We start from the raw sequence: 26,459 nt of genomic DNA, 5'->3' as shown, positions 1-26,459 counted from the left end.
TCAATATTTTTTATAATGTATCTAGTAAAATCTAAGTGATTTATTCAAGACTGTTTTAAATAGAAAATATCATAAGAAATTTAGTAGGCTAAATCTCAGAAAAATAAGTGTAATTTTCCATTATTCCTATTAATGTTTTAAATAGATTGACAATGAAATACAGAACTTCCCTTAAAAAAATAGACTTAAAACCTCCTAGGTTTAAGTTTCATTTTTGTGTTGGTGAAACAGAAGAAAAGGAACTTAGATCATTTTTCAGGCTTCTGGGATTTTTTTATGAAACACTTAACTCTAAAAGAGGAAAAACAGTCCATGTGACTGTCCATTTGTCTGTGCAAATTATTCTGGAGGAATAAAAAGGTTACTGGCCAGATTCACATTAGACGGTTTCTCAAACAGAGATGTTTCTTTGTGCACCTTCACAGTGAACAAAACTCAAGCAGAACAAAATTTTCCCTTACTGTCACCATCTTCTCAAATACAAGGCAACTTGCTAAATAATGTATGATATTTAAATCTTTACGTTAAGCCATACCTTTATTCTAATATTGTCAGTTTTACTAAGTTTCACATTGTAACAGCATATTGAGCACATAAGTCCTAAAAAGCAGCAGTGTTAAAAAGCAGGTGCACTGGCTGAAGTAAGATCTTTCTTCTCTTAAATAGCATGTGAATTGTCTGCATTCTTCAAAGAAAAATAAAGTCTAGTTGTCAGGAGAAACTGTCAATGCAAGTACAGATAAGAAAATAGAAATAGTTTAATATAGGAATAGTTAATACAAATAACAGAAAAGGAGGAAGTAAATTTACTCTAAGGAGTATGCAAATCATACTGAAGTTATGCCTCTCTTTATCAGCTTATATTTTGAGATCACAAAACTTAACTTCATGTCTGTTTCCACATTGTTTTGCAGGTTTACTGGTATCATTGTATGAATTTGCAATTCCTTTCTCTGAGGAACATTTCTCTGAATTTGGTACATTGTACTATATAGGAACCTCCTTCTCATGTAGCCATTATGCTTTAAGACTCATATTCCACGTAATATTGAAACGTCAATGATTTTCTTCTCCTGCTGTTTTGATGTGATTGTGCTCCCCTTGCTACTGTATCAGGAATGAGCAAGTTGCAGTGCTGTTCAATGCATCCTCTTCCTTATTTTCTTGTGAAAGCCATTTTCCCTAATTCTCCTCTAAAGTCTTAAATTCCTTTGTCTGTCACCCAAATTAGTCTGAAGCAAATGGTTTTGCTTGCACTGAGACCTCCAGTATTTGGGAAGAGACTAGATTATTTCAATTACAGCCATCTAAGGTAATAATTAAATACAACTTCCTGGTACCCATCAACACTTTACTGTTTTTTGATATTGTATGTCTTGTCTTCAAATATCTTGGCATAAAACACTTCAGCTGTACCATCCAGATTTTAGTTTGCTATGCTCATTTTAGCTGCCACCACAATAAAATATGCAGGTTTTACAGTTATATTTACAAAGTAGATTTCATTGCACAGTTCAGCAGAAATAAAATGACAGTTAATACTTATAGCAAAATTCTAGTATTTGAATATAAACTTTAAAGAAACCAAATGAAGCCCAAAAACCCAGTATTTATTTTAGGTAATTTTGTTCAAAAGAAAAAATACTGAACAGTGCTATGTGAGCTGATGAAAAGCAGAACTGCTGAAAGAACCATGACAAAGGTTTCATCACCTTTTTCTTTTCCAATACCCAACATCTCACTGACATGTAACTGAAATTTCAGTATTTCTTGTCTCAATTTTAAAACAACTTACACCCTTCTTTTTATATGCTCTGCAATGCCAAACTGCACATTCTCAATGCCTTTCTGAGTTTTTCCTTTTTTACCCCATAGCCTTCTTGCAGTGAAAATCTTCTAATTTTCCATAATCAATTCCTTAATAACAGAACTATGTAAAGCTGTGCAGTCCCAAGACAGGAAAAACTACCATCAGGCAGGGTTCTAACAGATACAGCTTTGAGAAGCTGATTGGATTTTTCCTTTAAAATAGGATGTATCATACAAGAGGATAACCTGAGTGGCTGAAACAAGAATGCAAAAAGAGAAATTTAACCATGTATTGAACCTAAAAGTCTAGAAATCAACAGACTATATACTTAGACCCTATAACGAATGATTGAGATTTACCGTCTTCCAGTTAAAGGAACAGGAACTCCACAGCTGATTCTTGTCAGTCACTGTTATTTACTAAAAGATACCTAACCTTGTTGTCTTGCTAAACTCAAAAGTTTCACCTTGGTGCCACTGCTGACACAGAGCTGGCAGAAGATTTTATAGTGCAGAACAACATGAGTTATTTCAACCACAACCCATGTAAAAAAAAAATCCCATTTCTCCCACAAATAGAGATTTTAATAATTTGCTTTTGAACTTATATGCACAGTCATGTAGCTATAGGTATTTCTGTTGGAATAAATGCAGTTGTATCTCCAAAAACAAGCTGAATCAATAGATTAAATAAGTTATTTTATAATTTTTAAAAGTTATTTTTACAGTTTTTGAAAGCAGACTTTCACATTCTTGTTATTAGAATGACTAAGGTAGAAGCCAACTATTTAGAGTGGAATGTCATAAAATATTATCAGTATTAACTATTTTAACCTACACAAGTAGATGAAGAGTCAAGGATAAATACTAAGTATATTTACTGCCACACTAGCCAATAAACATATAAACATGATGAAGCACAGCATACATTACCATAACAATACTCAAAACAGGGCTATTGGACCTTATTTTGAGAATCCCACTTGGGTTTTGGGGCATATGCATGCATCAGGCCAGTCTCTCCTCTGTGCCTTCCACAATGCTGTTAAATTTACACCTTCTGACGTGGAGAAATGGAAGATGCATGACCTATTTGCTAAACCTATGGCCCACAAAAACCTGAGGAATGCACAACACTGTTAAAATTAGCAATAGCTATGTCTTATACATGGTCCCTAATGGAGAACAGAGAAAGCCAGCAAACTTGTTGGTTATCTTTATTTGATTACAGATAAAAGACAGCGCATGCACCTGCACCAGGATTGTTAATCAAACAGGGGCTGGTGCCTTCAGTGCTCCTGCTGTGTCTGAACCAAGCTTGGGGCAGATCTGCCGGAAAGCAGCTCTGCAGAGAAGGACCTGGGGGTCCTGGGGGTCAGCTAGCTGTCCATGAGCCGGCAGTGTGCCCCTGTGGCCTGGAAGGCCAATGGTATCTTGGGATGCATTAGGAAGAGCATTGCCATGAGGTCAAGGGAGCTGATTCTGCCCCTCTACTCAGCCCTGGTGAGGCCTCATCTGGAGTGCTGGGTCCATTTCTGGGCTCCTCTGGACAGGAGAGACATAGAGTTCCTGGAGCAAGTCCAGTGGACGCCTACTAAGATAATTAAGCAACTGGAGCACCTCAGTTATGGGGAAAGGCTGAGAGAGCTGGGCATGTTGAGCCTGGAGAAAAGGTGACTCAGAGCGGACCATGGTAATGTATGCAAGCATCTGAAGGGATAGTGCCAAGAGGATGGAGCCCGGCTCTTCTCAGTGGTGCAAACAATAGGAGACCAGTCACAGGGCAGAAACTGATGCACAGGAAGTTCCACCTAAACATGAGGAAGAACAACTTTGCTGTGCGGGTGACCAAGCACTGAACAGATTGCCCAGAGAGGTTGTGGACTCTCCTTCACTGGAGATCTCCAAGAACTGTCCGGATGCAATCCCATGCTGTGTGCTCGAGCAAGGAGGCAGGACTGTATGTCCCACGAGGGCCCCTTTCCGACCCGTTCCGCGGCTCTAAGCCGACATGTCTCTTCCTGGCACCGCCCCGCTCCCCTACCGCGCCTGCGCGGCAGAGCCCGGCGGGGGCAGGGCCGCCGTAGGGGGCGTGACGTCACTCGGGTGGCATCATTGGCGCGGCCGTTCTGGCCTGGCCGGACCGGGTCGCTCCGCTCGCATGGAGGACGAGGAGTGCCCCGACCTGGTGCCGATCGGCGGCGCAGGGGAGACTGAGCCGGGCCCCGGCAGGAGGATCCCGGTGACGATCATCACGGGGTACCTGGGTGAGCAGCGTGAGGGGCGCATGGCAGGGACCGCGTGCGGGCAGGGGAGTCCCGAGCGGGGCCGGGGCTGCAGCGCGGCCGGCGCGGCGGCGGCGAGGGAGAGGGACCCGCGGCCGCCTCCGCCCCTCGGCGGGCTGGGGTGCAGCGCGGGGCCCTCCCACCGCCACAGGTGTGTTTGCAGGACGAGTTTGAGCGCTGCTTTTAGCACTTTGTGTTCACTGTTCGCCTCGTTCGGGTCACGATTGACGAATGGCTTTTGACCGCTTAACGTCAGGATGGTGTACATGTCTGGCTCAGTTAAATGCACACTGAATTGTAGTCTGAAAAAGTGGGGTTCGGCGTCCCTCCCTCAGACCAACATGGTTATTGTGTGCTACACAGTCACAGTTGTGGACGGTAAGGATCTGGTTAAATGTAGGATCGCCAGCGCTTTTTGGATGCTGCATCGCGCTCCTTCAGGAAAACCCTAAGGGGAGGGAAAAAAGATTGCCTTACCAAGTTCCCCTACATGTGATGATCATCCAGTTTGAACTAGATGATCTAGTCTAGGTCCCTTCCAGACGTAACAACTCTGTGATTTTGTGCATTTGTGCATGGGATGGAACTGTTGGTAAGGTGGTATTGTAGAGGTTATGGGTTGTGTGTTTAACAGTGACTGTTCTGTTTAAAGGCAGCTAGTGGCACATCTGTGGTTGCTGACCACAGAAGAGTTTGTCAGAAAAGGCAATGGGAGGGAGAAGATAAAGTGTGCCTTTTGTTAAGAAAAAACACAAAAGTTAGTTTTCTAGGAAAAGACTGCAAAGCTCGTAGGGGACTTATAAGTTTATCAAGCACTGGCACTTAGTGAGTGGAAAACAATGCGTGATTTAAGACTGAGATTTAATGGGGTCCATGAGGTCAAATATCTCTACGAATTAATTTCTACATTGTTACAGTAGAATGTAGGATACAAGAATGAGAACTAATATTTCAGAAGAGATTTGCCTGAAGTGTGCACGTGCATAACAGTATTTGTTTTTTATTTGAAAATTTAAGCCTTTTTTTTTTTTTCACATTTTAATAGAAATATGGTCTGTGTTCTAGGAGCTGGGAAAACCACTCTTCTAAATTACATACTGACAGAACAGCATAATAAAAGAATAGCAGTTATCCTGAATGAATTTGGAGAAGGTATGTAAACATGCAGAAACTCTTTTTTTTGCCACAAAATGACAAGTATATAAAATTGCTGTAATCAAGACCACTGTAATTTGAAATCCATTAATGAAATTATTGATATACCCCATAGTCTTCAGAAGTGCAGAAAATCCTTTTGGTGGTGTTCCTAAAACAGTGCTATGCATTAATCTGTTTTGCACTTAAATTCAGGCTCTCAGAGTAAAGTAAATGAATATATCACCCTGTTGGAAGTGCTATACCTCCATTTGTCCAACCCAGTTTCAAGCAAATGGAAATTAAAATAACGTGGTGGTAGATAATATTTTCTTTTATTTACTTTCCCCTCAGCCATTTACAGATCACAAATTATCTTAGACCAAGAAATGGGGGGAAATGTGTGCTTGGTATCTATGGTTCTTTGAACTCTTTGCTTTCAGGATTTTTAATTGCTATGGCTGTAATTTCCTATCTGTGCTGTAGTCAGAGTTGCTTACAGTTTGCTCTGTGTTGGTGCTAGGCTCTTTGTTTCTTTGTTTTCTTCAGCAAAGATGCATGCTGTTTTTCTGGTCCTGAAGCCTAAAATAAAATGTAGAGACAGGTCCTTTATTTGATATGGAGGCACTGGCTAAATTCCCTTTCTTTTAGCAAAGTTTGTGGCACTTATGATGTACCATCATCCTGTGAGTTTTGGTCTTTGTAGAACCAACTTTACCTTGGCTTTTAAATTTGTCATAAAATGGAAAATGCTAATTTCTGAAGCACATGTCAGAAACATGGTCTCAGAAGAAAAGAATATAATTCAAGAGTAGTAATGTGTACCAACTTGAATCTTTTTCTTTCTCTTACAGGCATTGGCATGCAAGATTGTAGATTAAAAATATAGTACTACTTGTATTTTCAGGAAGTGCCTTGGAGAAATCTCTGGCAATCAGTCAAGGGGGAGAACTCTATGAAGAATGGCTGGAGCTCAGAAATGGCTGCCTGTGCTGTTCAGTAAAGTAAGGAATGACTGTTGTACAAGTTCTTACAGTGAGTCGGGGGGAACTGGGGAAAGGAAAAGATATCCAGGATTTAGTTCCTAAAACTGATGGTAGTATTGATTGAGACTTTTGTCAGATGAAACAAGAATTGGAATTAGGGAGATAGAAATTTATTTCCTTTTGTTGCCTTACTGATGTGGAGTTAGTGTCTTCTAAATACCAATGCATACACTATTGGGGTATTGGAAAGTAGAGAACTATCCCTCTTCTATTAGTATTATGTGCTTGCATATAGAGACCTAAAGATTCAAGGAGGCTGGAATTAGGACTCAGGTTTTCCAGTTTTCACGTTAAATACTTACTCTGTGTTTCTTTCTCTGTATGGTGGTTAATACTTGCATATTGTATACATCAGAAGGGGTGAATGGAGAACGTTTTGCAACCCAATGAAACACAATATTCAAAATTGTAAGCTGATGGTCATGTTAAAAAGCAGGAGAGTATTTGTTTCTTTGGCATGTTTTTTACCCTATTTGTTCGAATGCTAGATTGTTTGTGCTAACCTTATAATAAAGGTCATGGCGTGTTTGTCCTAAAAATTTGGAAGAATTGGTCCTGTGCCTAAACTAATAATAGGTAATAAGTGGAGAACAGAAGACCCTATTGCATTGTGTTCTGCTGGAGTGTAAGGAAGGGTACCATTGCTACTATGTTCTATATACATTGTTTCTTATGCTATACATTTCTGCTTCAGGCTGACTTCATCAGCTGCGATTTAAGTAAATGGCACATCCTAATTTTGCTGTAGGTGAGATGGAAAGGTGGGATGAGTAACATGGAGTTCCACCCCATTCCTTTTTTCTGTAATCTCAGCTGCCAACCCAAATATATTACATATCTACACAGGTCCCTACTGTCCTTTACAGAGTATTCAGTGTTTGAAAATAAATCTTCATTTGAGTCACCTTTATTATGCCTGGTGAGAGTAGGCAAATACTATTTTCAGACTAAAGATACATGTTAATGCACATTTTAGCTTGTTTTCCCTGTTCTGAGGTTTAATTGTTTCTTCTTACAGGGACAATGGTGTGAAGGCTATTGAGAACTTGATGCAAAGGAGAGGAAAATTTGACTATATATTATTAGAAACAACTGGTTTGGCAGATCCAGGTAGTTCACATTCTGACTTTAATTACCATGATAATTATTCTGTTTTTATGGAATGTTTGTTTGCTCACCAGTCAGTTCACTTTGCAAAATGTAATATAAAATGGTGAGTTGTCAGGCATATATGCTTTGATTGCTGTGTAGACTCCAATGAATTGGATAAGGGCAGATGTGGGACTGTGGATGGGTTGTTTAGTTGTGTTTTGTTTTGTTGAAGTTGCTCCTAATTGACTCTAAAGGTTAACAGAAATCCAGTTAAAATATATTTCTATCAAGAAAAGACACTGGTCTTAGAGAAGAGGAGCACTCTCTGAAATTAGTAGTTTTCAGTAGACTTTTAATGTTCTACATTGCTCCTTTTAAAATATAAATTGTTATCATCTAGTGTGTTGTTACACTGATTGTGATAGGCCTTATATTTTGTGAAGTCCTAAAATACAGTGTGAAACAGACCAATACATTCTTCTTACAGAGCAGTAATACATTTTACAAAGTCTTTGTGTACTCTTTAGTGATATTTATTATAAAAAGGTGTTTAAACTTAAGCTCATGTTAATAATAACTATCTAAAACAATTTTATCCAAACCATCCCAATTAAAAATGTGTTGTTGATGGAGAGTGAAGGAAATTCTTATCAGAAATCCAATTGTATTCCCTTTAGGAGACTGATGCCTTTCAGCTCAAAGCTAAATAGTTGTCATGGTAAAGTAATTTTCTTCAAAAGACAGGATATTGATTTGGCCTCTGTTACACACAAATTCTGTTTGAATCAAATTGGAAAACTATTAAGCATTTTGGAAAAAAATCAATAGATATCAGAAAACCATTACATGTTGTTGCCCTTGCTATATCTTGCATGAGTAAGCACTGTGAAGAACTGACAGGTATTTGGTGTTGATACAGAGTGATGTTTGAAGGACTGCATCTTACCACTTTAGGTGGGCAATTTTAGGTGTTGGAATGACTTTAGTTACTGATTTTATTTTTTTTTCTTCTGACATGTTCAACAGTCTTAGCCTGATAGGACATTGAGCAACCTGGTCTAGTGGAAGGTGTCCTTGCCAATGGCAGAGGAGTTGGAACTAGAATCTGCTTTACAGGGCTATTTTAGCAGAAAACAGGAGTAGCCTACTCCTAGGCCATGTGTAGTACAGGTGTCAGGTCACAGATTCCAGGTCTTTGACAGGATGTGGTCCCACTTGTCCAAATACTTGCTAATTCTTTTTTTCTCCTGACTTGTCAATTTAACATTTGCCATTTTACATTTTACTGTACAAAAAAAGACAGAGTACTGTGTGTTTCATTATTCAGAAGCAACTCATCTTCTGGAAATTCAGTGGATATCTCCTTTGTGTGTCTCTGTGCCATGACCTATAAACAGTGGCTGAAAGATGAAGAGGGGAAGTACAGGCTATTTAGAAATGAGGAAGATTTTAAAGATTTTTAAAGCTTTTTGTAGTCATAGCTGTGGATGTGCACACCAGTGCAATGCTTTGGTAGATTTTGTTAGGTCAAATGTGTGGCTTGACACAGAGTACTTGACAGGTGTGATTTCTGAGTTTGAAGAGAGGAATTTCAAGTACAGCACTACAAATGCAGTTTTTCTGTGAAATGTCTGCATGGTGGTAGTTAACTGGAAAATCTCAATTTTGCAACTGTATGTATACTGCACTTCTTAGGAGCTGTGGCCTCCATGTTCTGGGTTGATTCTGAACTGGGAAGTGACATCTACCTTGATGGTAAGAAGTGCAAGCTTGTTTTCCTATGTATTTGCATTCCATATCTGTGTTTGGTGTAATATAGTCTTAGCATTTAAGGCAGGATTTCAGACAATGTTTGAAATGCATGAACTTGGTTCTCACATCATCTGTTTTGGCCACAGAGATACCCTTGCTTATTCTGATGCTTGTTTGTCTCCTTGACAAAATGTTTCAATTTGCTAAATCCAATAGAAGTTTTGTAGTGCTTTGCCAGGGAATCAGATATGGAGAGATCTTGATTGTCTCTTGATCCTCCTTAGCAAGATGTTATAAAACATTATTTATGAGTAATATTAGAGCATGCCTTTTTTCTTTCTTTCCCCCCCCCAGCAATGTTTCCTAAGCAGTTTCCTTTTTTTCTGAACTCGTGACTTGTCAACATCTGGATGATTCTGCCTTTTGTTTTTCGCTTTCTCTGCCTACTGGACTCTTGTTAGCTCTAGTATTTGCTGTGTTCCAATAAAAATCTGCATTTACTGAAATATAAATCATCACTATATGTAGCTAAAGGGCATTTTTTTAATGTAGGAAAAAATATTTAATTTTTGGCTTAAACAAGTGTCCTACCAATACTTTGGTCAGTCTGTGAAATACCCATTTGCCCGAGGAAGGAAACACTGAGTTGAATAAGAAAGAGCTGCCTAAAATTCTGCCAGAGACTTGCAAATTCCTGGTCACTTAGGATCAGAATATCTGCATACCTCAGACAACCCTCTTAATTTGTTTCAATATCCTGTAAAAGCATACCTTTGCCAATTTGCTGTTGTGGAAAAGAGGCATCCACTTCGTGAGAATTTATCTCACCTGATTTTGTAGACATTTTGTTACCACAGATATGAGTGACAAATAAAAAAATGTTTGGGTGACAAGTCTAATGTTCAGGGACTTTCAGTGCTTCCATTTTATTATAACCAATTGTAAATGTGCTGGTATTGTTTACAAGTTGTTAAAACTGTCACCTGCTTTCAGCAAATTTCTATTCCATTTTAATGTTTTCTTTTAGGAATTTTATGTGTTGTTGACGCAAAGCATGGATTTCAGGTAAGTTACTGGATTTATTACAGGTTTTAAAACTGCAGCATTAGAACACCTATTGCGATAATGTTCCTGTGGATGAATTAATTTTTACAGTAGCTGTAATTCTTACTGTGAATGAGGATGTGTTTCATTAGTACTGTGTTTTGAATGGGAACAAGGGATTACTGATATTCATAGGACTTTAGATTCTTACTGACACAACTAATGTTTGCTAAGAGTTGTCAGGTTGTTAAGTATTTGGTTCCTTCTGGTTCTATCACTTCATTCAGGAATCTTGCTTTTATTCTGAATAGACATTTGGCTTACTGTAAAAACAGTGAAGAAACTGGTCTTGCAGAGTGTCTTTGGTCCGTGTTAGTTGAAAGGAGAGGACTGAGAACAGGCATACCGATGTGATAACAACTGAGTTAGGGCTTAGACTGGGAAGGGTGCTGATGAATGGTAGTTGTGGTGATGAGAGCGCCAGTGTCCTGGTACTGCATTGTATGAAATTATTATTTCATTTTATGGAAGCAGACAAAAAGGGCAGGCATTAGAGTAATTTATATAAAGTATAGTGTAAAAACAGACATACAGAACAGTGAACTTGATTAACAACAAAAATTATGATTAAATCAAATAGTTCAACTTTTTTTTTATAATAGGTACATGTTAATATAGTTATCAGCAACATAATAAGTTTGGAAATTACTACCTTGATTGGGTATTAATTTTGCAGGATTCAAAATAAAAGTAACCACTAGAAAAGATGCCTCCATGGTTTGAAAAGTTCGTCATGCTATGGAAGTGTTTTTAGTATTTCTGCATTTTACATGGGGGAAAAGGCTGATTGGCCCTTTTAAGCAAGAACCATCTTCTAAATCAGCTCAACCATCACAAGAAATCATATCATGTCTTAGGTCAACCCCTTTTCAGCTGAGTGCCCGCATACTAATTCAGATGTGTTTTATTACTTGCAGAAATGTTGTTCTATTTGTCTTTCTTTTCATGCAATGCTGACTTCTTGTCTTGAATCAAATATAATTGTGTTACATGTAGCAGCACTACATTGTTACTGTTTGAAAAATAATTTTTAAAATATTTAAACTTTCAAGTAATATATCAGAAACAACACAAAAATGTTTAGAAACATTCAGTTTTTCAATGTACTGTTATCTTTGACAGCTCACTGAAAGCTCTTACATACCTAGTCAGGAAGCCTGTAAAACGCTGACATTTACTCAGAATAGTAGGAATTCCAGATTTTCTCAGTTATATACCAAGTAAACAACTTTTGCACTGTATAAAGGATGTGCTAACTTGAGCAATTCCTCTGGTTGCAAAGCTTGACCTCAACAGCTGCTTTTGATTCAAAGAATTTTGAAAGCTGTACAGGTAATGATATTGAGATAATAGGCTGCAATTTAAGTTGTCATGCTTTGAAGGACTAACCCATCAAAAGAAAAGCTGACAAATAGCCCTGTGACCAGTCAGCTAAATTGAAACTGAAATGGTAATTGATATCATGGGTTATCACTGTAATGAATTTGTCACCCAGCAATCTGAAATACTCAGTTTTTTAATCGAGAGCGAACAGCTGGGCAACTTGAAGTTGCATTTGTCTACTTGCAGGACTTGACATCTCGACTATGGACATTGTTCTTTTCAGGACAACAAATCTGACAACATTTAATTCAATAGAATCAATGCACAGAGGAATACAAAGAAAAGATCAGAGGAGAGGTTTCCTGACAGACATCTTGTAGTTATGCTCTGCTTAGGCTGTGCACAATCAGAAAACACTTTAATTTGTTTTAAGGTGACAGACTCACTCAATAATCTATTTTTGTTTTTCAAGTCAAATATTGTTAGATGCATGATAATTCCACTTGAAGAAAAAAAACGGTTTTCTGGGTTTCTTCTTTTAATCTATATATCTTCCATGACAATTAATTCCACTTTAATTTGGTATTTCTGTATCTTGAAAGTGAAATTTTAAAGTAATATTCCTGGTGTATTTATAGCTGATGAAGGAACGCAAGGAGTCTAGTCTTCCCAGAGGTGTAAGTGGCGAGTTCTTACTAATGGTACAGTGTTGGTTTAAAGTTTTACTTCCTCCAGATGTCTGCAACATTTCTCTCCTGTAGATTGCTGCCTCCATGTTAAGGGGCAGAGAATAACTTGAAGCTAAACCTTTGCTGCTTTAACATGGTCTGTTGCTTTGGCTAAATTAAATAAGGCTTTATATAGCTAAACTTCAGGCTACTGCTTGAGATGCAGGAATTTTTCTCCCTTTCACTGATTCTTCCATGAGGACATTAGCTTGGGCAGACAAGTGGAGCACAAAACTGCAGATGATCCTTAACTCATGCGGCATGACCAGAAGCTTCTGATATTAGGCAGACTTGCCAAGGAGTAGTGGTTTATTCATACAAACCTGGAAAAAGAGTTACCAGTTTTTACTGTCAAAGTAAAGTTTGTCAGCTCTTTCAGAGGAAAGGAGTGTGATTCAAGTTATGCATATGAAATACTGTACTGCAAGCCTAACCCGTTTTTAACAGATAATTGAGGTCATACTCATTTGTGAAACTACTGAACTTTCCTTTTTTTCATGGTTACTGTATGTTATGGTGACTTTTACTGCATTATAAAGCTGAAAACTAATTAAAATATAATACAGTTTTTCAACTCTTTTGCATTATAATAATAAAATTAATTAGAATAGTTTTCATAAAAGTAATTATAAGCTTCTGTATTGGTGAATGTATAAATATACTATTTCACCATAATTTTCAGAAAAATTATAGATGCCGTCTTCCTCAATACCTTGTTGAAAAATCTCAGCTGAATTGGGTTTGACCTCCCTTAGTTTCAAATTAATTTAAATGTGATTAGAATATGATTAATCCAATTGTTTTACTTTTTATCTAGCACTTGACAGAGGAGAAGCCAGAAGGCCTTGTCAATGAAGCATCTCGGTATGGATGTAGAAATCAATTATATATATCACAGTTAGGAATTGCACTGTATAGAAGTTCATCGGAACTGGCTTCTTTTTCTTTTATAAGGTTTTTTTCTCCTCCTTTGCTTTAAACCGAAGTTGGTTTATGGTGTAATGAGGCAGAATATAGAAAAGTGACTTCATGCTCCATTTGGTCTTTCTGCCAAGATCTGACTCTTCTACTTTAAAAGTGATAGGATTTTGCGTAAGTGAGGGGAAAACATCGGGGGGGGGGGGGGGGGGAAGAAAAAATTTCATGTTAGGATCTATCTGATGCTCAAAGTAGAATTGGAGATAGAGGAATATTTTTTGATAGATGTGGAGCCACAATAATTAAGTATAATTGTAACAACTGAAGTTTTCATAAAGCAAAGAGACTTAAAGTATCACTTTACAAAGACTGCATGCAAGAGAGACAGGAACTTCTGAAGTTGTTAGATCAGTCAGCACTTTGGATTAGATGACGCAAAAAACCCCTCTAAGCAAACAAACAGAAAAAAACCTGGAAAACAACACCCTGAAACAAAAAATCTAGCAAGCTTTGATTTGGTCTCTTAGGACGTAGAATAACACCTCAAGGAGAAGCCAGTAGTACTTTAATCATGCTCCATGACATTCTAGTTTGATTAATGCTTGCCCTTCTCTACTAACAAAGTTCATATTATTTTTTGGGGCCATGGGAGAGATGATGTTTCTGCCTTACAGATATAGTGTTTGTTCACATTGTCTTTTTTTTCTTAATACACAGGCAGGTTGCATTAGCTGATCTTATAATTATCAATAAAACAGATTTGGTTTCAGAGGAAGAACTGAATAAAGTCAGAACATCTGTGAGGTACGAAGCTTTTAGCATAACCGTAACATTATTTTAATTTAAACATAGTTAGTTACTTCTTGCTGTTGGTACAGAAATTAGATCTCATGATTACATTGACACAAATTGTTAGCTTGTAAGGGAAAAGAGACTGCCCCTTTCTAATGGAATTTCAATACTTCTGTGTGCTTATACAGCCTTAGCAGTTTGCCTCTCTAGGTAAGATTTGATGTTATTTACTAAGTACAGGCCTTTGTCTTAAGTGTCCATACTTCTACATTTCTGGGCATCTGTTGCCATTTTTCAGAATTAGCATCAGGGAAAAAAACCTGATAGTAAATGAGAATTCACTAGCAGGTGCAAAGATATATCAAGGAAGTCACAAACAATTGTCATGGGAGCAGAGGAACCAATCTGAACCAATCTGAATCAAATTAGTGATCAAAGACATGACCCTTTTCTATCAATACCATGACAACCCAAATAAAATATTTAAATTTTTAAATACTTTACAGCTGTATAGTTGTTTGAAATCTGAAAGTAAAAATGCTTAGACCCAGTACAGCGTATCCTGAGGAGCCTTGGATAAGAAAATACTGTTCTCACTGGTAGTATCTTGTCAGAACTTGTAGTTTCCCAACTCTGAGGGGAAACCAGTTATCTCAAACCAATTGTCTTGGTTTGACCTGCAAGCTGCTAACAGTTGGGGTGCTATTTTGCATGGTGCTGTATGTACGTATTCAAGCAATATATCACAGTTGTATTTTCATCTAACTAATGATTTTTCTGTTTTATTTTAGGTCAATGAATGGACTTGTTAAAATTCTAGAGACACAAAGATCAAGGTATTAAATGGCCAGTATTACTAGGTACTAGATCCTGCTTCTTTTGTGACAGTTTTAAGTGTTCTATTAGATCAGCTTGCTTAAAGAAAAACCATTGAATTAGAAATATTTAATTCAATATTCATTTTATGAATAAACATCCAGATAAAAGAATTCCTTTAAATAAGTAAAAATGTATTTTTCTTTTATTTTTTTTTGTTAGTTTTCATATTGCAGACTCATGGAATGGGTCAGGTTGGAAGGGACCACAGTGGGTCATCTGGTCCCACTTCCCTGATCAAACAGGGTCATTGTAGAGCACATGGCACAGGATTGTATCCAGAGGGTTCTTGAGCCTCTCTGGGCAACCTATTCCAGTGCTTGGTAAAGAATCGGTAATGAAGTTCTTCCTCATGTTCAGGTGAACTTCCTGTGCATCAGTTTTTCTGCCTGTTGTCCTATTGTTTGCACCACCAAGAAGAACCCGGCTCCATCCTCTTGGTACCCGCCCTTCAGATACTCTTATACGTTGATGAGCCTCCTCTCAACCATCTGTTTTTGAGGCTGAACAGGTCCAGCTCCCTCAGCCTTTCCTTGTAAGAGAGATGCTCCAGTCCCCTCATCATCTTTGTAGCCTCTGTTGGACCTGCTGTGGGAGCTCCATGTCTCTCTTGTCCTGAGCAGTCCAGAACTGGACACAGCACTCCAGATGTGGCCTCACTAGGGCTGGAGTCACTTCCTTCAGCCTGCTGGCAACACTCTTCCTTGATGCACCCCAGGATGCCATTGACCTTCTTGGCCACAAGGGCACACTGTTAACCAGGTCTTATAACTGAAGAGCAGCTTGCAAGGCCACAGTGTCTATGAGCTAATAATAGGTCATACGCAATATAGTGTTTTCTTTCTGTTGTGTCAGCTTAAATATTTTTCTAATGATTGCTGCTGCAAATAAGTTGTTACTGCAAAATTACTTTGAAAACAGTGGAAGGAAGTTTATAAGAATGAGGAAAATCATTGCACCAGTTTTGTTTTTTTTTTAAATTGAAATTCTGACTCAGATTTCTTCTTTAATAAGGAGTTAAATGGATATTGTACTCTCAGGAATGTTATGAGAGCAGTGTATCTTCCAGACTGCTAGGACTGATTTGTGTACTTTTACATCAATTATTTGACTACATTGTGATAAATGTTTCCATAATACAGGTTCTTGATTCAAGCAATTTTTAAAGGGAAAATCATAGGCATAATAAAATATACTTCAATTTTTAAAGTTGTCAAATGTAGTTGGAAAATGTAGACAAAAGCACTTGCAGTTGTTGAGTGATCAGGAATTACCAATTTTGAAGAAGGTATTAAATATCGTGCTTTGTGTCTTAAATGTCCATTAGGAAGACATCCAGTATGAGATGTCTTAACATATTCTCTGGTATCTGATGCCAGCCAGCACTAAATTTTGGATATGAGATCTAGTGGGCCTCAGTGACGACTCTTTGTTACTTGTAAATATTCTTTAGTAAATGACACATAATGTCTCTTCCATGATTAAACATTCCAAAAGTGAAATAAGCACAAAATTAACTTATTGGAATGTTATTTGAGAACATATCTTTTTTAATTAGGAGAGTTTGTCCCTCAAAAGCCCACAGTTAAAAGGGACTAACATAGCACTTCCTTGAGAGTTTCGGTATAATTTTTCAGAAAGCTACTGAGAACAAACAACTGGCACTGAGCTTGTCATGAATTTTACACAGGAATTGTTTATGTGTATTACATTATAAATCTTTTATCTTGGAAACTGCTTTTTAAAACTGCTGTTGAATGTAAAAGTTTAACAATTCTGGTTATGCTCTGGAGGTGGCTTTTTTAAACCTCTCATCTTCTTTTTATTTAGCCACAGGCCACTAATTGCATTTGATAAGGTATCAATTCCTTTTGGCAGTGAAACCTCTAGTCTGTATTTCTTTATAAAAAGAAAAAGTTTCTTATGCAAGTTTATACGTAGCTGTTCTTACAAGCAAATATGATCAGAGTTGTCTGTTCTGTATTACATTTTTCATTTGTCTGCTTCAGATTTTAGAGTTGAAATTCCACTTAGTAGCACTTGCCTCATATAGTTATTTCAGTTTTCTTTGCTAACAGCATGTCAGTATAAGCTACATATATTCCAGGGGTTTGTGTCTGTCTTGAGAGAGTCAGGATTCCTTTTCCCATTTAGGGAAAATCAGGGTTTTTTTCAGGCAACCATTATAGAGGATTTTATCATATTTCTTGGAAATATTTTGTATTTTGCTATATTTTTACAAATTTTGTTTCTGTACTTACTGTGTAAATAAACACAGCATTTCCTTGTAGGAAACAGTACCAACCACCAACATCCAACAATAAGGCCAAGTATGTATGGCATTAGTCTGATAGACAGGAAAACAAACATAAGCTTCAGTGAACCCCTTTAAAAATTATTAAGTATACATGATATTTAAATGCATCCAAAATACAAAGCTTTCGTTTTTCCTTCTGTTTAGAGTTGATCTCTCAAATGTCTTGGACCTACATGCTTTTGACAGTTTATCTGGAATAAGGTAGGGTGATAATTTTGCTGTCTTCTATTGGAAATAATAACCATTGTATAAATACATATATGAAATAGACACCCTCAAATCCTGGCTCAAATTCACATTTGACTTTTTGTTAAAAATTCTAATTTAGTCACTTTTTAAAGTGACATCTTGATGTCCTGGGGGCCTCTTTAGATTTCACAGAAAAGAATGAAGAACTGAGGTTCCACAGCAAACAAAGGCGCTGGAAATTCTGGTTACTGTGTTCCATGGTCTTGGGTTTTTTTAATGCCAACTGTTTGCTTCAGCATGTTGGATGGGTGCAAAAGTAAAATTGGAAGCAAGGGGAAAGGGCTTTCTGTTCATTTTGTGTAGTTAAGTTGTTCAGCAAAGAGAATGAGAAGTACTGAAGTAATCATAAAGGAAAGGAAGGAATATGCAGCTGAGGGCAGTAGCAGCTTCATTTTTCTTCCTAGATGCAGACTGTTCACTTCAGGAAAGGAAATGTAGCCACTTCCTTACAGAAGGGAGAAACTGCAGGACATGCAAGTTAGTAACCTCTAGTAGATAAGGTGCTTATGAGATTTCCCTGTGAACTGGTGCAGTACTCTCCCAAGTGCTTCCCTTTTTTTTTTTTTTACTGGGTCGGCTTTTGTCTGATCAGTGAAAAGTAGTGTTTGTTTCTTTTGTGCTCCTTAAATGGCCCACTGAGATTGGTACCAATGGCAACATCAGGGAAGTTACAGACTAGGCATCCAAGAGAAAGGAAGGCCAATATATCCTTTAAGGGCAATAGATAGATATTAGTTCATAAGCCAGATCATAAACCCATGTCCTGAGTTCTTATAATGAGTCAGCTAACTAAATTGACTCGTCCTGGAGCCACACGACAGGGATAAAGCAGTAAGAAGATGTGAACCAGAAAAGAATTGTTCTTGATAATGTCAATTGATAGCTGGATCTGATTACATGTAATATTAGGTGGTGGTCTGCAAGGTTTACTAGGAAATGCTGCATTCTACAAATCTGAGAAAGTCCTTAAGTAGCTGACAAAAAAACCCAAAACCAAACCTTTCTTGCTTTCCTCAGTCTAGTCTTTCATATCTCACTCATAGTTCCTTTAGAGGTTCTTGATATTTGATATTAAAACAAAGGAAACACTCTAAAATGTCAACATTTAAAGACACGTTCTAAAAGCACTAAGAAGATTGTAGACTGCTTAAATGAAGTTCAATTTACTTGATGGTTGAACTCTGTACAGCAAAATTGCTTACCCTCGTTTCAGTTCATAAATACAGAACCAGTCACTAATAAAATTGTTCTTTTAACTGCATACTGGAGTAAGGATTTCTGCCAGCATAGCAGAGATGTATAACATCTGATTGGTGTATTTGTACTGGTAGAACCTTGCAGTCTGTACATCCCCTGAAGTCACAGGAAACAGATCAAGAATTCTGGGTTCGGTGGAGTATGAGAAGAAGACAGCAAAGCAAGGAAGATGGGAGAAGTAGGAATGTGAAGTGTTACTTCAGTAGCCTAGAATGCCTCTTTTCCCCACCATTAAAGGCTTCTTAAATTTTACAGTCATCAAATTAGGAGGAGGCATTTTTATGGGCAATATTCTTACACAAAGGAACATCCAGGGTCCTATACTAATTGAAGTATACATATTTTTAATACCAAAGACACTGCACATCAGGACTCTGATTCTGTTTGTATTTTAAAAGAACATAGTTTTCTAACACAAATAGTTAACTATATCAAACAAAAACAAACATTTCTATTTTGAGATTAAAATGGAATTAACAGTTGAAGCTTTTTCTGAGTGTATAGTCTATTTTTGATACTTTAGTTTTGCTCTGCAATACTGGAGTTTTTAAAATTTTGAAATGACACTTTGCCCACCTTTACTCAAATGTGACATTTAACTTCACTTGTTTTCAGTTTGCAGAAAAAGCTTGAGAACGTGAAGACAACACATGCGCATCTGGATAAGGTAATTACCAAAAATACTCCTTCCATGTTTTTGTAACAACAGGGTTGTTCAAGGTAATTGCAAGCTTTGCATGCTAATTATGGTACCTTTTCAGAAGACTTCAGTTAGGAAGCAATGTGTTCTAAGATATTTGGAAGATTACTTAGAATACATAAAAGAATGCGCTTTGTTTTAGACAAGATTCTAAATGGTTATATTGTCTTACTTTCAAAAATAGCGTAGAGGCTTCCACTGCTCCAGACAGTCACATCATTCACTGATTCACATAGAGGGTATTACTGAAATAAATAGCACTACTCTTTTTAATATTTGTAGAAACAAATCCTAAATTTGTAGTCAGTCTTTATCTTGTAGGTTTTCTGTCCAAAACAAAATCTTTGTGGTTCAACTGTGGGTTGCAGTCCTTCTTGGGGTATCCCCAGATGGGTGGGGTTCACCCATAGGTAACAGTTCCTTCAAGGGCTGCAAAAAAATAAAAACTTTTATTTTTGTAAGTTGTCTTAGAAAAGTGTGCTTTCCTTTTAGAAACTTGCTATGATTAATTTTAAGGTTAAAATATGATGCATACAATGCCTTCCTTTTTCTTTTTGAACTGCAGATCTTGACTGTGAAGTTACTAGTCTTGAAAACAGAAAAAGGCAAATCTAATCTCCTTTTGGAACTAAAGATTAAATATAAAATCAGTTTCATGCTTAACTATAATTGCTATGACAGTCTTAAGTTCATAGTTTTTCTTTCATTAAAAGTCTTAAACATGCTCAGTTATAGAGTCTTAATAGATCCCTAAAGTAGTTAAACAAGTTAGGTAGAAGCTTTCCTGAATGTTACAAGTTATAGCATCCTTGTATTATTAAGGAGATTATTGTTAGTTTTGTAGTATGGAGCCATTCATCCAGTAGGAAACAGTGAGAGTTTATTGTTACTGTCTCTATTTAGTTTAACACCCACATATTTAAGATGATTGTTGAGACAGACAAGGCATAAATGAGAGCAGAACAGCTCTCATGGTAGGCTGCAAGTCCTTGTTGGCTGATAGTGTGTGCTTATTATCTTCATGTGGAAGGTCAACAGAAGCAAACTGCATTATGTGTGAAGCCAGTTAACTTCTTTTGTGTTTTGAAGCTGCCCTTGTGTTGGCTTTTGGTGGTTTAGATTACTTTACTTGGTCATTAGATAGACATTTGCTGCTTGTTGCTTCTATTTTTTTTCCTTAAGTTAGATGAGTCAACTGAAAGTAATTGTTTGAAAGAATTTTAAGTTGTACCGAAAGTTATTCTTTATTCTTCCATACCATTGAGAGGTAATAGCGACAAAAATTAAACACATTATTCCTTTTTTAAATAAATTGTTAATTTTATATTAAGTTTTATTTTCATATTCTCTTTTGATAATAATTAGTCCTGAGCAGTAAGCCAGTGGTTGCTTTGGAACAAAACATAACTTCAGACATGTTTATTTTCCGAATCTATCCCTACATAGTCTGTTTGTAAAAAGCTTTTCATAAGAGGCAAGTGCAGATGGATGAAAACTATCTTGATTATTTTTTGTCTGACAGAATTGTTATGAAGATCAGTATGCCAAGAAAATAGGATTTATCCATATTTGAAAGATAGAGCTTACTATCCTCCAATAATTAAAATTCTTAGGCTTTCTTTGAGAACAAACATCAGCTACAGCAAAACATTGCATCTTAGAAGCTAATGGCATTAAACTATTCAAAGTATTGCGTATGTTAGCTGCACACCCAAACAAGTAACAAAAGATAGAGCATAATTTAGAAAATTAGAGCAGAACAGAGATAGAGATTTCTTTTTTTGATTTGACATGGGTATATAGTCGCTATTTTTCATGAGGCCAAGTTACAAAGAACACCTTTTGAAATTACTGTAATGAGATGTTTATTCAGTTTAATAGGTAATAATAAGTGGATCTTTCAATTTGCAGGCTATAACTACAGTAACATTTGAAGTTCCAGGAAATATAAAAGAAGAAAACTTAAATCTCTTTATTCAGGTAAGTAATACATCACTGTCAACTCAAAAATCATTTTGTAGATATCATGCAATGCTGTTTTGTTTATGAAAACAACATTTCTTTTCATAGAATCTTCTGTGGGAAAAGAACGTGAAAGATAAGACTGGACGCACCATGGATGTCATAAGACTGAAGGTTAGTTAGAAATTATCAGCTGCTTTTTCTCTTTACTAAAAAACTAAAGCTGCAGTGTTTTGTCAGTACCAGACCTTTCAAAGGTGTTACTGGATCACTGTAGCAGAGTATATGAAGTAGGGAATAGCTAATTGTCATTGTTCCAGGGACAACTCAGAAGGAGATAGCTGGCATAAAAGCAAATATTGATCCTATGTGCTTTGGAGAGAGAGAGCAGATATACAGTCCCAAACATCAGTGGCAGAGTTAATAATCAAGACATGGTTATATTACTTTTCATTTTTCATCTCTATTCCTTCGAAAGATTCCATCCATCTGACATATCTAGGGTTTGGATACCATAGGTTGGTCCTATAGATTGCTAGGCGTAATTATGACTGTTGCAATAATATGCAGAAGCTGAATTTGGCATAATGTAGGAGTGCAATACTAGTTGTGATCTACACTTAACAACTTCTTACAATATTGTCAGACTGTAGTTTTAAAGATGCATCTCGTAAGGATTCATCTTTGTGGGCACTTCATAAGTTTCTCAGCTGCATGGTTTTGAGAGGAGCAGAGATGACAATTAAGGATTTATTATCATTTTCCTTATACCAAGCAGCCAAGTAAATAATTAAAAAATGAGAATCAAGTCAGTCATTTGGTAGGCTGTAAGAAATAAAAGAAAGTATGCTCTGATTTGTTTCTTGAGAAGACTTGTGCATCGTAGATAGCAAACATAATCATTTTCATTCCATTGGAAGGCAGGTTGTTTTCTTGCTCTTTCAGCAACAAAATTAGAATATCCTTGCCTTCCCCTTCCTGATAAATAGAAGAAAATAACCACTGATGCACCTTAAGCCATCTGAAAACAGTAATGCCATGTGCAAGTACGTTTTCATTGTGCTGAGCATTGGAATCAAAGTAATTCTTTAGGAAATCTGAGACATCTGATAAGCTGTGTGCTGGCTCTGTCACAGAGCCAGCTGTCCCATATGCCAAAGCAAATGACCCCCAAGTAATTCATTACAGAATGGGTTCCAAAGTTTGTTGCTTTTATATTTATATTTTATCTGCAGTCATAATCCTTTTGGCAGTAATAGACATAGAATTCAAACTGATAGGTCAAATGCAGACCTTTATATATTAAATATTTTTAACCTTTTTTTTTTTAGGGGAAGTATAAGACATGTTTTACAGAATGTGTTCCACTAGAATATTTCAGAAAGTTTTACTATGAAGTGATGAAAACTGCTTTAATAGAACAGTTGATATGGGGGTTAATGGACTCACTCTGACAGTAATCTCTTCTAATTCTTTTACTAGTTGTTTTACTTCACTTCTTTCTCCAGTATTCAAAGACTGTATTTCAGAAAAGTTGAGCATGAGAGCTTAATCAGAATAATCTGAAATCAAGTATTTTGCTCATTTTACGTCATTGCTGTCAGTCAGGCTTTCAACGGCTCCCATGTCATACTACATATATATACTCAAGGTGGTGTAGTAGCTGATGACATTTTATTTTTGCCCAAGCATGCTAGGTACTGACCAACGAGGGATAGAAGGCACAGTATGGTTAAGTGTAGTTATTAGTCTCTAACAAAATAAGGAGGTGTGAGAATGTATGTTATGAGTAGAAGTGATGATAATACATGGTTATTTTGACTAACAGGTGATATTGCTAGAAATATTATTCTCTGCTGGGACTAGTTCCAAAGGTTTTTTTCCCACCTCTTACACACTTTATTTTTAAAGGTTTGTTTATATATCCTAACAGTTATTTTTCTGATAAGGGACTGGTATCTATTCAAGGCAAATCTCATCAGGTGATTGTCCAAGGTGTCCATGAGCTCTATGATCTGGAAGAGACTAAAGTAGCCTGGAAAGAAGATGAAAAGAGAACAAATAGACTAGTTCTAATTGGTAAGAGGAAATTACACATCTCCTTGTTTGACTTTAAGAAGCTGTTTTTTCACAGGCAGTCCTGTGACTTGTCCAATGAAAAGCAACGAGATTAAACTCGCCAGAATAATTGCAGTATGTTCAGCATAACCTCCAGTCAAAGGTTTATCCATCAAAACTTCCTGCAGTTTTAATATTCCAGATGAGATGGATCTACATGGTCTGTTTTAGTGACACTAAAATAAAATAAAATTCCATGTAGTTTTAAATTATTTTGGCATCTTTAATGTTATTTTTAAAATCCGTAATTATAAATTAGGTGATTGGGATGGTTTGAATTAATCAAATATTTAGTAACTGTAAGGAAAGTGATTATAGCCATTAAAATGTGTAAAATCAGTTTTGTTTCTCAAAAACTTCATAGCAATGTGCTGTGTTTCTATTTTCTACTTACTAGTCTCTGCTTTGCAAAGTGTTTTATGATCAAAAATAACCCAGTTTTTCCTTCTTTCCCTTGTACAGCTTGAAGTCTGCTGTTGCCCATAAAATCTAAAGTTACCTTGTTATCTGCAGCTTAATTTTATTACTGCTGTTCTCATTAATTTGTATAATAAATATTTTGTTTGCTGAGAAGACTGGCGGGTTGCTACTTACATGCATTTTTTCTAATGCACTTTAAAATACAGTTAGCTATTTTATTTCTCTTTACAGGCAGGAACTTGGACAAAGAGACCATTAAGGAAGTATTCATAGCCACTGTAAGAGAAAAACAACGAAACAGTTGACATCAAACTACAGAAAAGATTAAATGTCTGTTCTTAATCCTACAGTCTGTTTATGACAGAGAAAACTGAATGACATGGGATATAGCAGTTTCTCTGTCCTTTTTCAGTTTATACAACAGTTAAACCCTGAAGTCTTCCTAAGAATCCAAGCTGACTGACTACTTAAACATTAGCTCCTATGGTCTAGAATCAAACACAGTTCTACCATTTTGGATTTGGCTTAAATTATGTCAGTAACATCATGCACCTGTGCAGAACTGCAGATAGGCACAAGACTGTTGCTTATGCTATACACGAAATATTGTAATAGGGATATGGTAAATGTGTTTGAAGCCTAGTGCTTTCCCTAACTAACTGTCTTCTACTACTTGAAATAAAGCAATAGTGATTATTGCCAGTGATGTAATCACAGTAAAAATTATTTAGTGTTTACTATTAAACTGTCTTCCATCTCTTTTCATTTGTATTGTGATTTTTGATTGAATATTCATCCCGGGTACCACTAAACCTGTTGTGTATATGAAACTAAAAATACATAGATAGCAGAGGCTCAAGACCACATGGAATATATGCTATCTGCATAAAAGCTGTGAATGCAGTGTTTGGTCACATAGTCAACGGGCTGAAGGATGTAGCTGAACTCTTAGATATTCTAGGCCATGACCCTCCCAGTCCAGGATTTGGGAGACCAGCAACAGCACATTTTCACTGTGTTGTCCAGGCTGCCCTGCATGATTTGTTATGGGGTTCTGTGACACTGCTTTGAAAACTTAGTTTGATGTTTTTGATCTCTGTACTCATTACAATTTAGAATTGAACTTCCTACCCTGTACCATCTGCAGTATTCTTCCTTCCCCATTAGCTTTAGAGATAACAGCTGGGTGAAAGCAAAATGAGTGAATTCCAAAAAATAATGTGGAATTAAAAATGTTTCTAAGCAAAACACTAGAAGATGCAATTCTGAAGAATGAAGTCTTACTACATGGTTCTACATGAATGCTTGCTGATGTCTAAATAAGTAGAAATTTGTTTTAGGTACTAGAGATCTGTTACTTGTCCCATACCCAACATGAAAAAAAAAGAAAGGGGGCCATTGTCTTATCAGCAGTCTTAAAATTTGTCATTTTGCTTTTATTAAAATATATGACTTCAGAGTTTGCTTTTGAAAGAGCTGCAGAAGGAGACAATCTTTTGCTGTCAGGAGTTGGTGTTTCATTTGATTAAAATATTTGTCATGTTCTTAACTAAGATAGAGCTCTTCAGTCTCCCTGTGGATATATTAGCAGGCATGACTTCATTCCTCACATTGAAAGTAATTTTAGATAGCTTGAAGTAATTTCCAGAAACTATTTTCTCTAAACTAAAGCAAGGTAAAAAGAAAGAACAACCTGCTTACAACGTTCCTTTCTGTTTAGCAGAGCTTGGTGGCATTTCAGTGAAGTGGGTATATTTCTGAGTGATACTGTGACAGTTTACCTTAGCAATTGCATCTCTTCATTTTGAAAACTAATACGTGTTCTCACACTGATATATGTTTTGGACTGCATAAATGACACAGTCCTGCATGAAAATTTGTCAAATGATTGCCATCAGTGTTATTGATTAAATAATAAGATCGTGTATGCGCAAAATAATGCATTTGTATTTTTTGCTGCTCTTTTTAATTCTCCCATTTGTCATAGGGAAAGTAATCAAAAACCGTCTATCTTTAGCAATGCCTCATGTAATTGAAGAACTCTGTTCTCTTTAGAAAGATTAGTCTCTGAAAAAAAGTTCAGAGATTTAATAAGAAGAGCTTCAACTGTCATATTTTAGATGCTTATATTTTAATATTTACTTACCAGCCCCACACTCCTAAACACTCTAAATTTCCCACAATGACTGTCAATACACTGGGTGATTTTTTTTTGTTGTTGTTGCTGTAGCGGGGCGTCTCTGCAGCTGGAAATCTTTATAGCTCATCTTGATGCTACTCTTTCTCACTAGGACTTTTCCTGCCTTTCTTGCAAGTGGTAGTGTCAGAGAATCTTTAGTCTATGTGCACAGCTTTGTCTCTGCTTGTCTCTTGTAAACTGCTGTCATATTTCCAGGGATCCTTTGGGATGGAGAGCAAGCAGGTCCCAGGCAGGGTGGGAGTATGTACGCCTCTTGTACTTGCTAGCTGACAGGAGGCCCAGTGCTTTGTCTTCCGCTCTCCTGACACGTAATGATACTGGTGTCACAGCCAAAGGCCTCATCTTTATCCTCTTCTCCCAAGAAGGCCACTGTTTTC

The 26,459-nt window shown here is 36.8% G+C and overlaps 1 protein-coding gene across 5 annotated transcripts; it reads left to right on the top strand.

The window, feature by feature from the left end:
* Nucleotides 1–3,901: 3,901 nt before the first annotated feature.
* Nucleotides 3,902–24,644, top strand: LOC113943295 (COBW domain-containing protein 1-like). 5 transcript variants are annotated; one of them, XR_003526276.1, is made up of 15 exons: nt 3,902–4,076; nt 5,160–5,246; nt 6,136–6,232; nt 7,293–7,384; nt 9,062–9,121; nt 10,146–10,183; nt 13,091–13,137; nt 13,909–13,995; nt 14,775–14,819; nt 17,321–17,377; nt 19,298–19,349; nt 21,294–21,362; nt 21,453–21,518; nt 23,313–23,423; nt 24,114–24,644. XR_003526276.1 is itself a non-coding variant. In XM_027634893.1 (15 exons), the coding sequence occupies exons 1-15, from the start codon at nt 3,971–3,973 to the stop codon at nt 24,185–24,187; spliced, it is 1,107 nt and encodes a 368-aa protein (XP_027490694.1). In that variant the 5' UTR covers nt 3,905–3,970; the 3' UTR covers nt 24,188–24,644. The 5 variants fall into 5 exon arrangements, 4 of the variants coding, with proteins under 4 accessions (XP_027490696.1, XP_027490695.1, XP_027490694.1 ...); XM_027634893.1 differs by having other exon boundaries at nt 3,905–4,076; nt 23,294–23,423; XM_027634896.1 differs by having other exon boundaries at nt 4,057–4,076; nt 6,083–6,232; nt 23,294–23,423.
* The last annotated feature ends 1,815 nt before the right edge of the window (nt 24,645–26,459 follow it).

Source organism: Corapipo altera, unplaced genomic scaffold, assembly GCF_003945725.1.
Source record: "Corapipo altera isolate COAL_440 unplaced genomic scaffold, ASM394572v1 61411, whole genome shotgun sequence".
Taxonomy (NCBI): Eukaryota; Metazoa; Chordata; class Aves; order Passeriformes; family Pipridae; genus Corapipo; species Corapipo altera.
The sequence above is the reverse complement of the archived record's forward strand: the minus strand, read 5'-3'. Positions and strand labels throughout refer to the sequence as shown.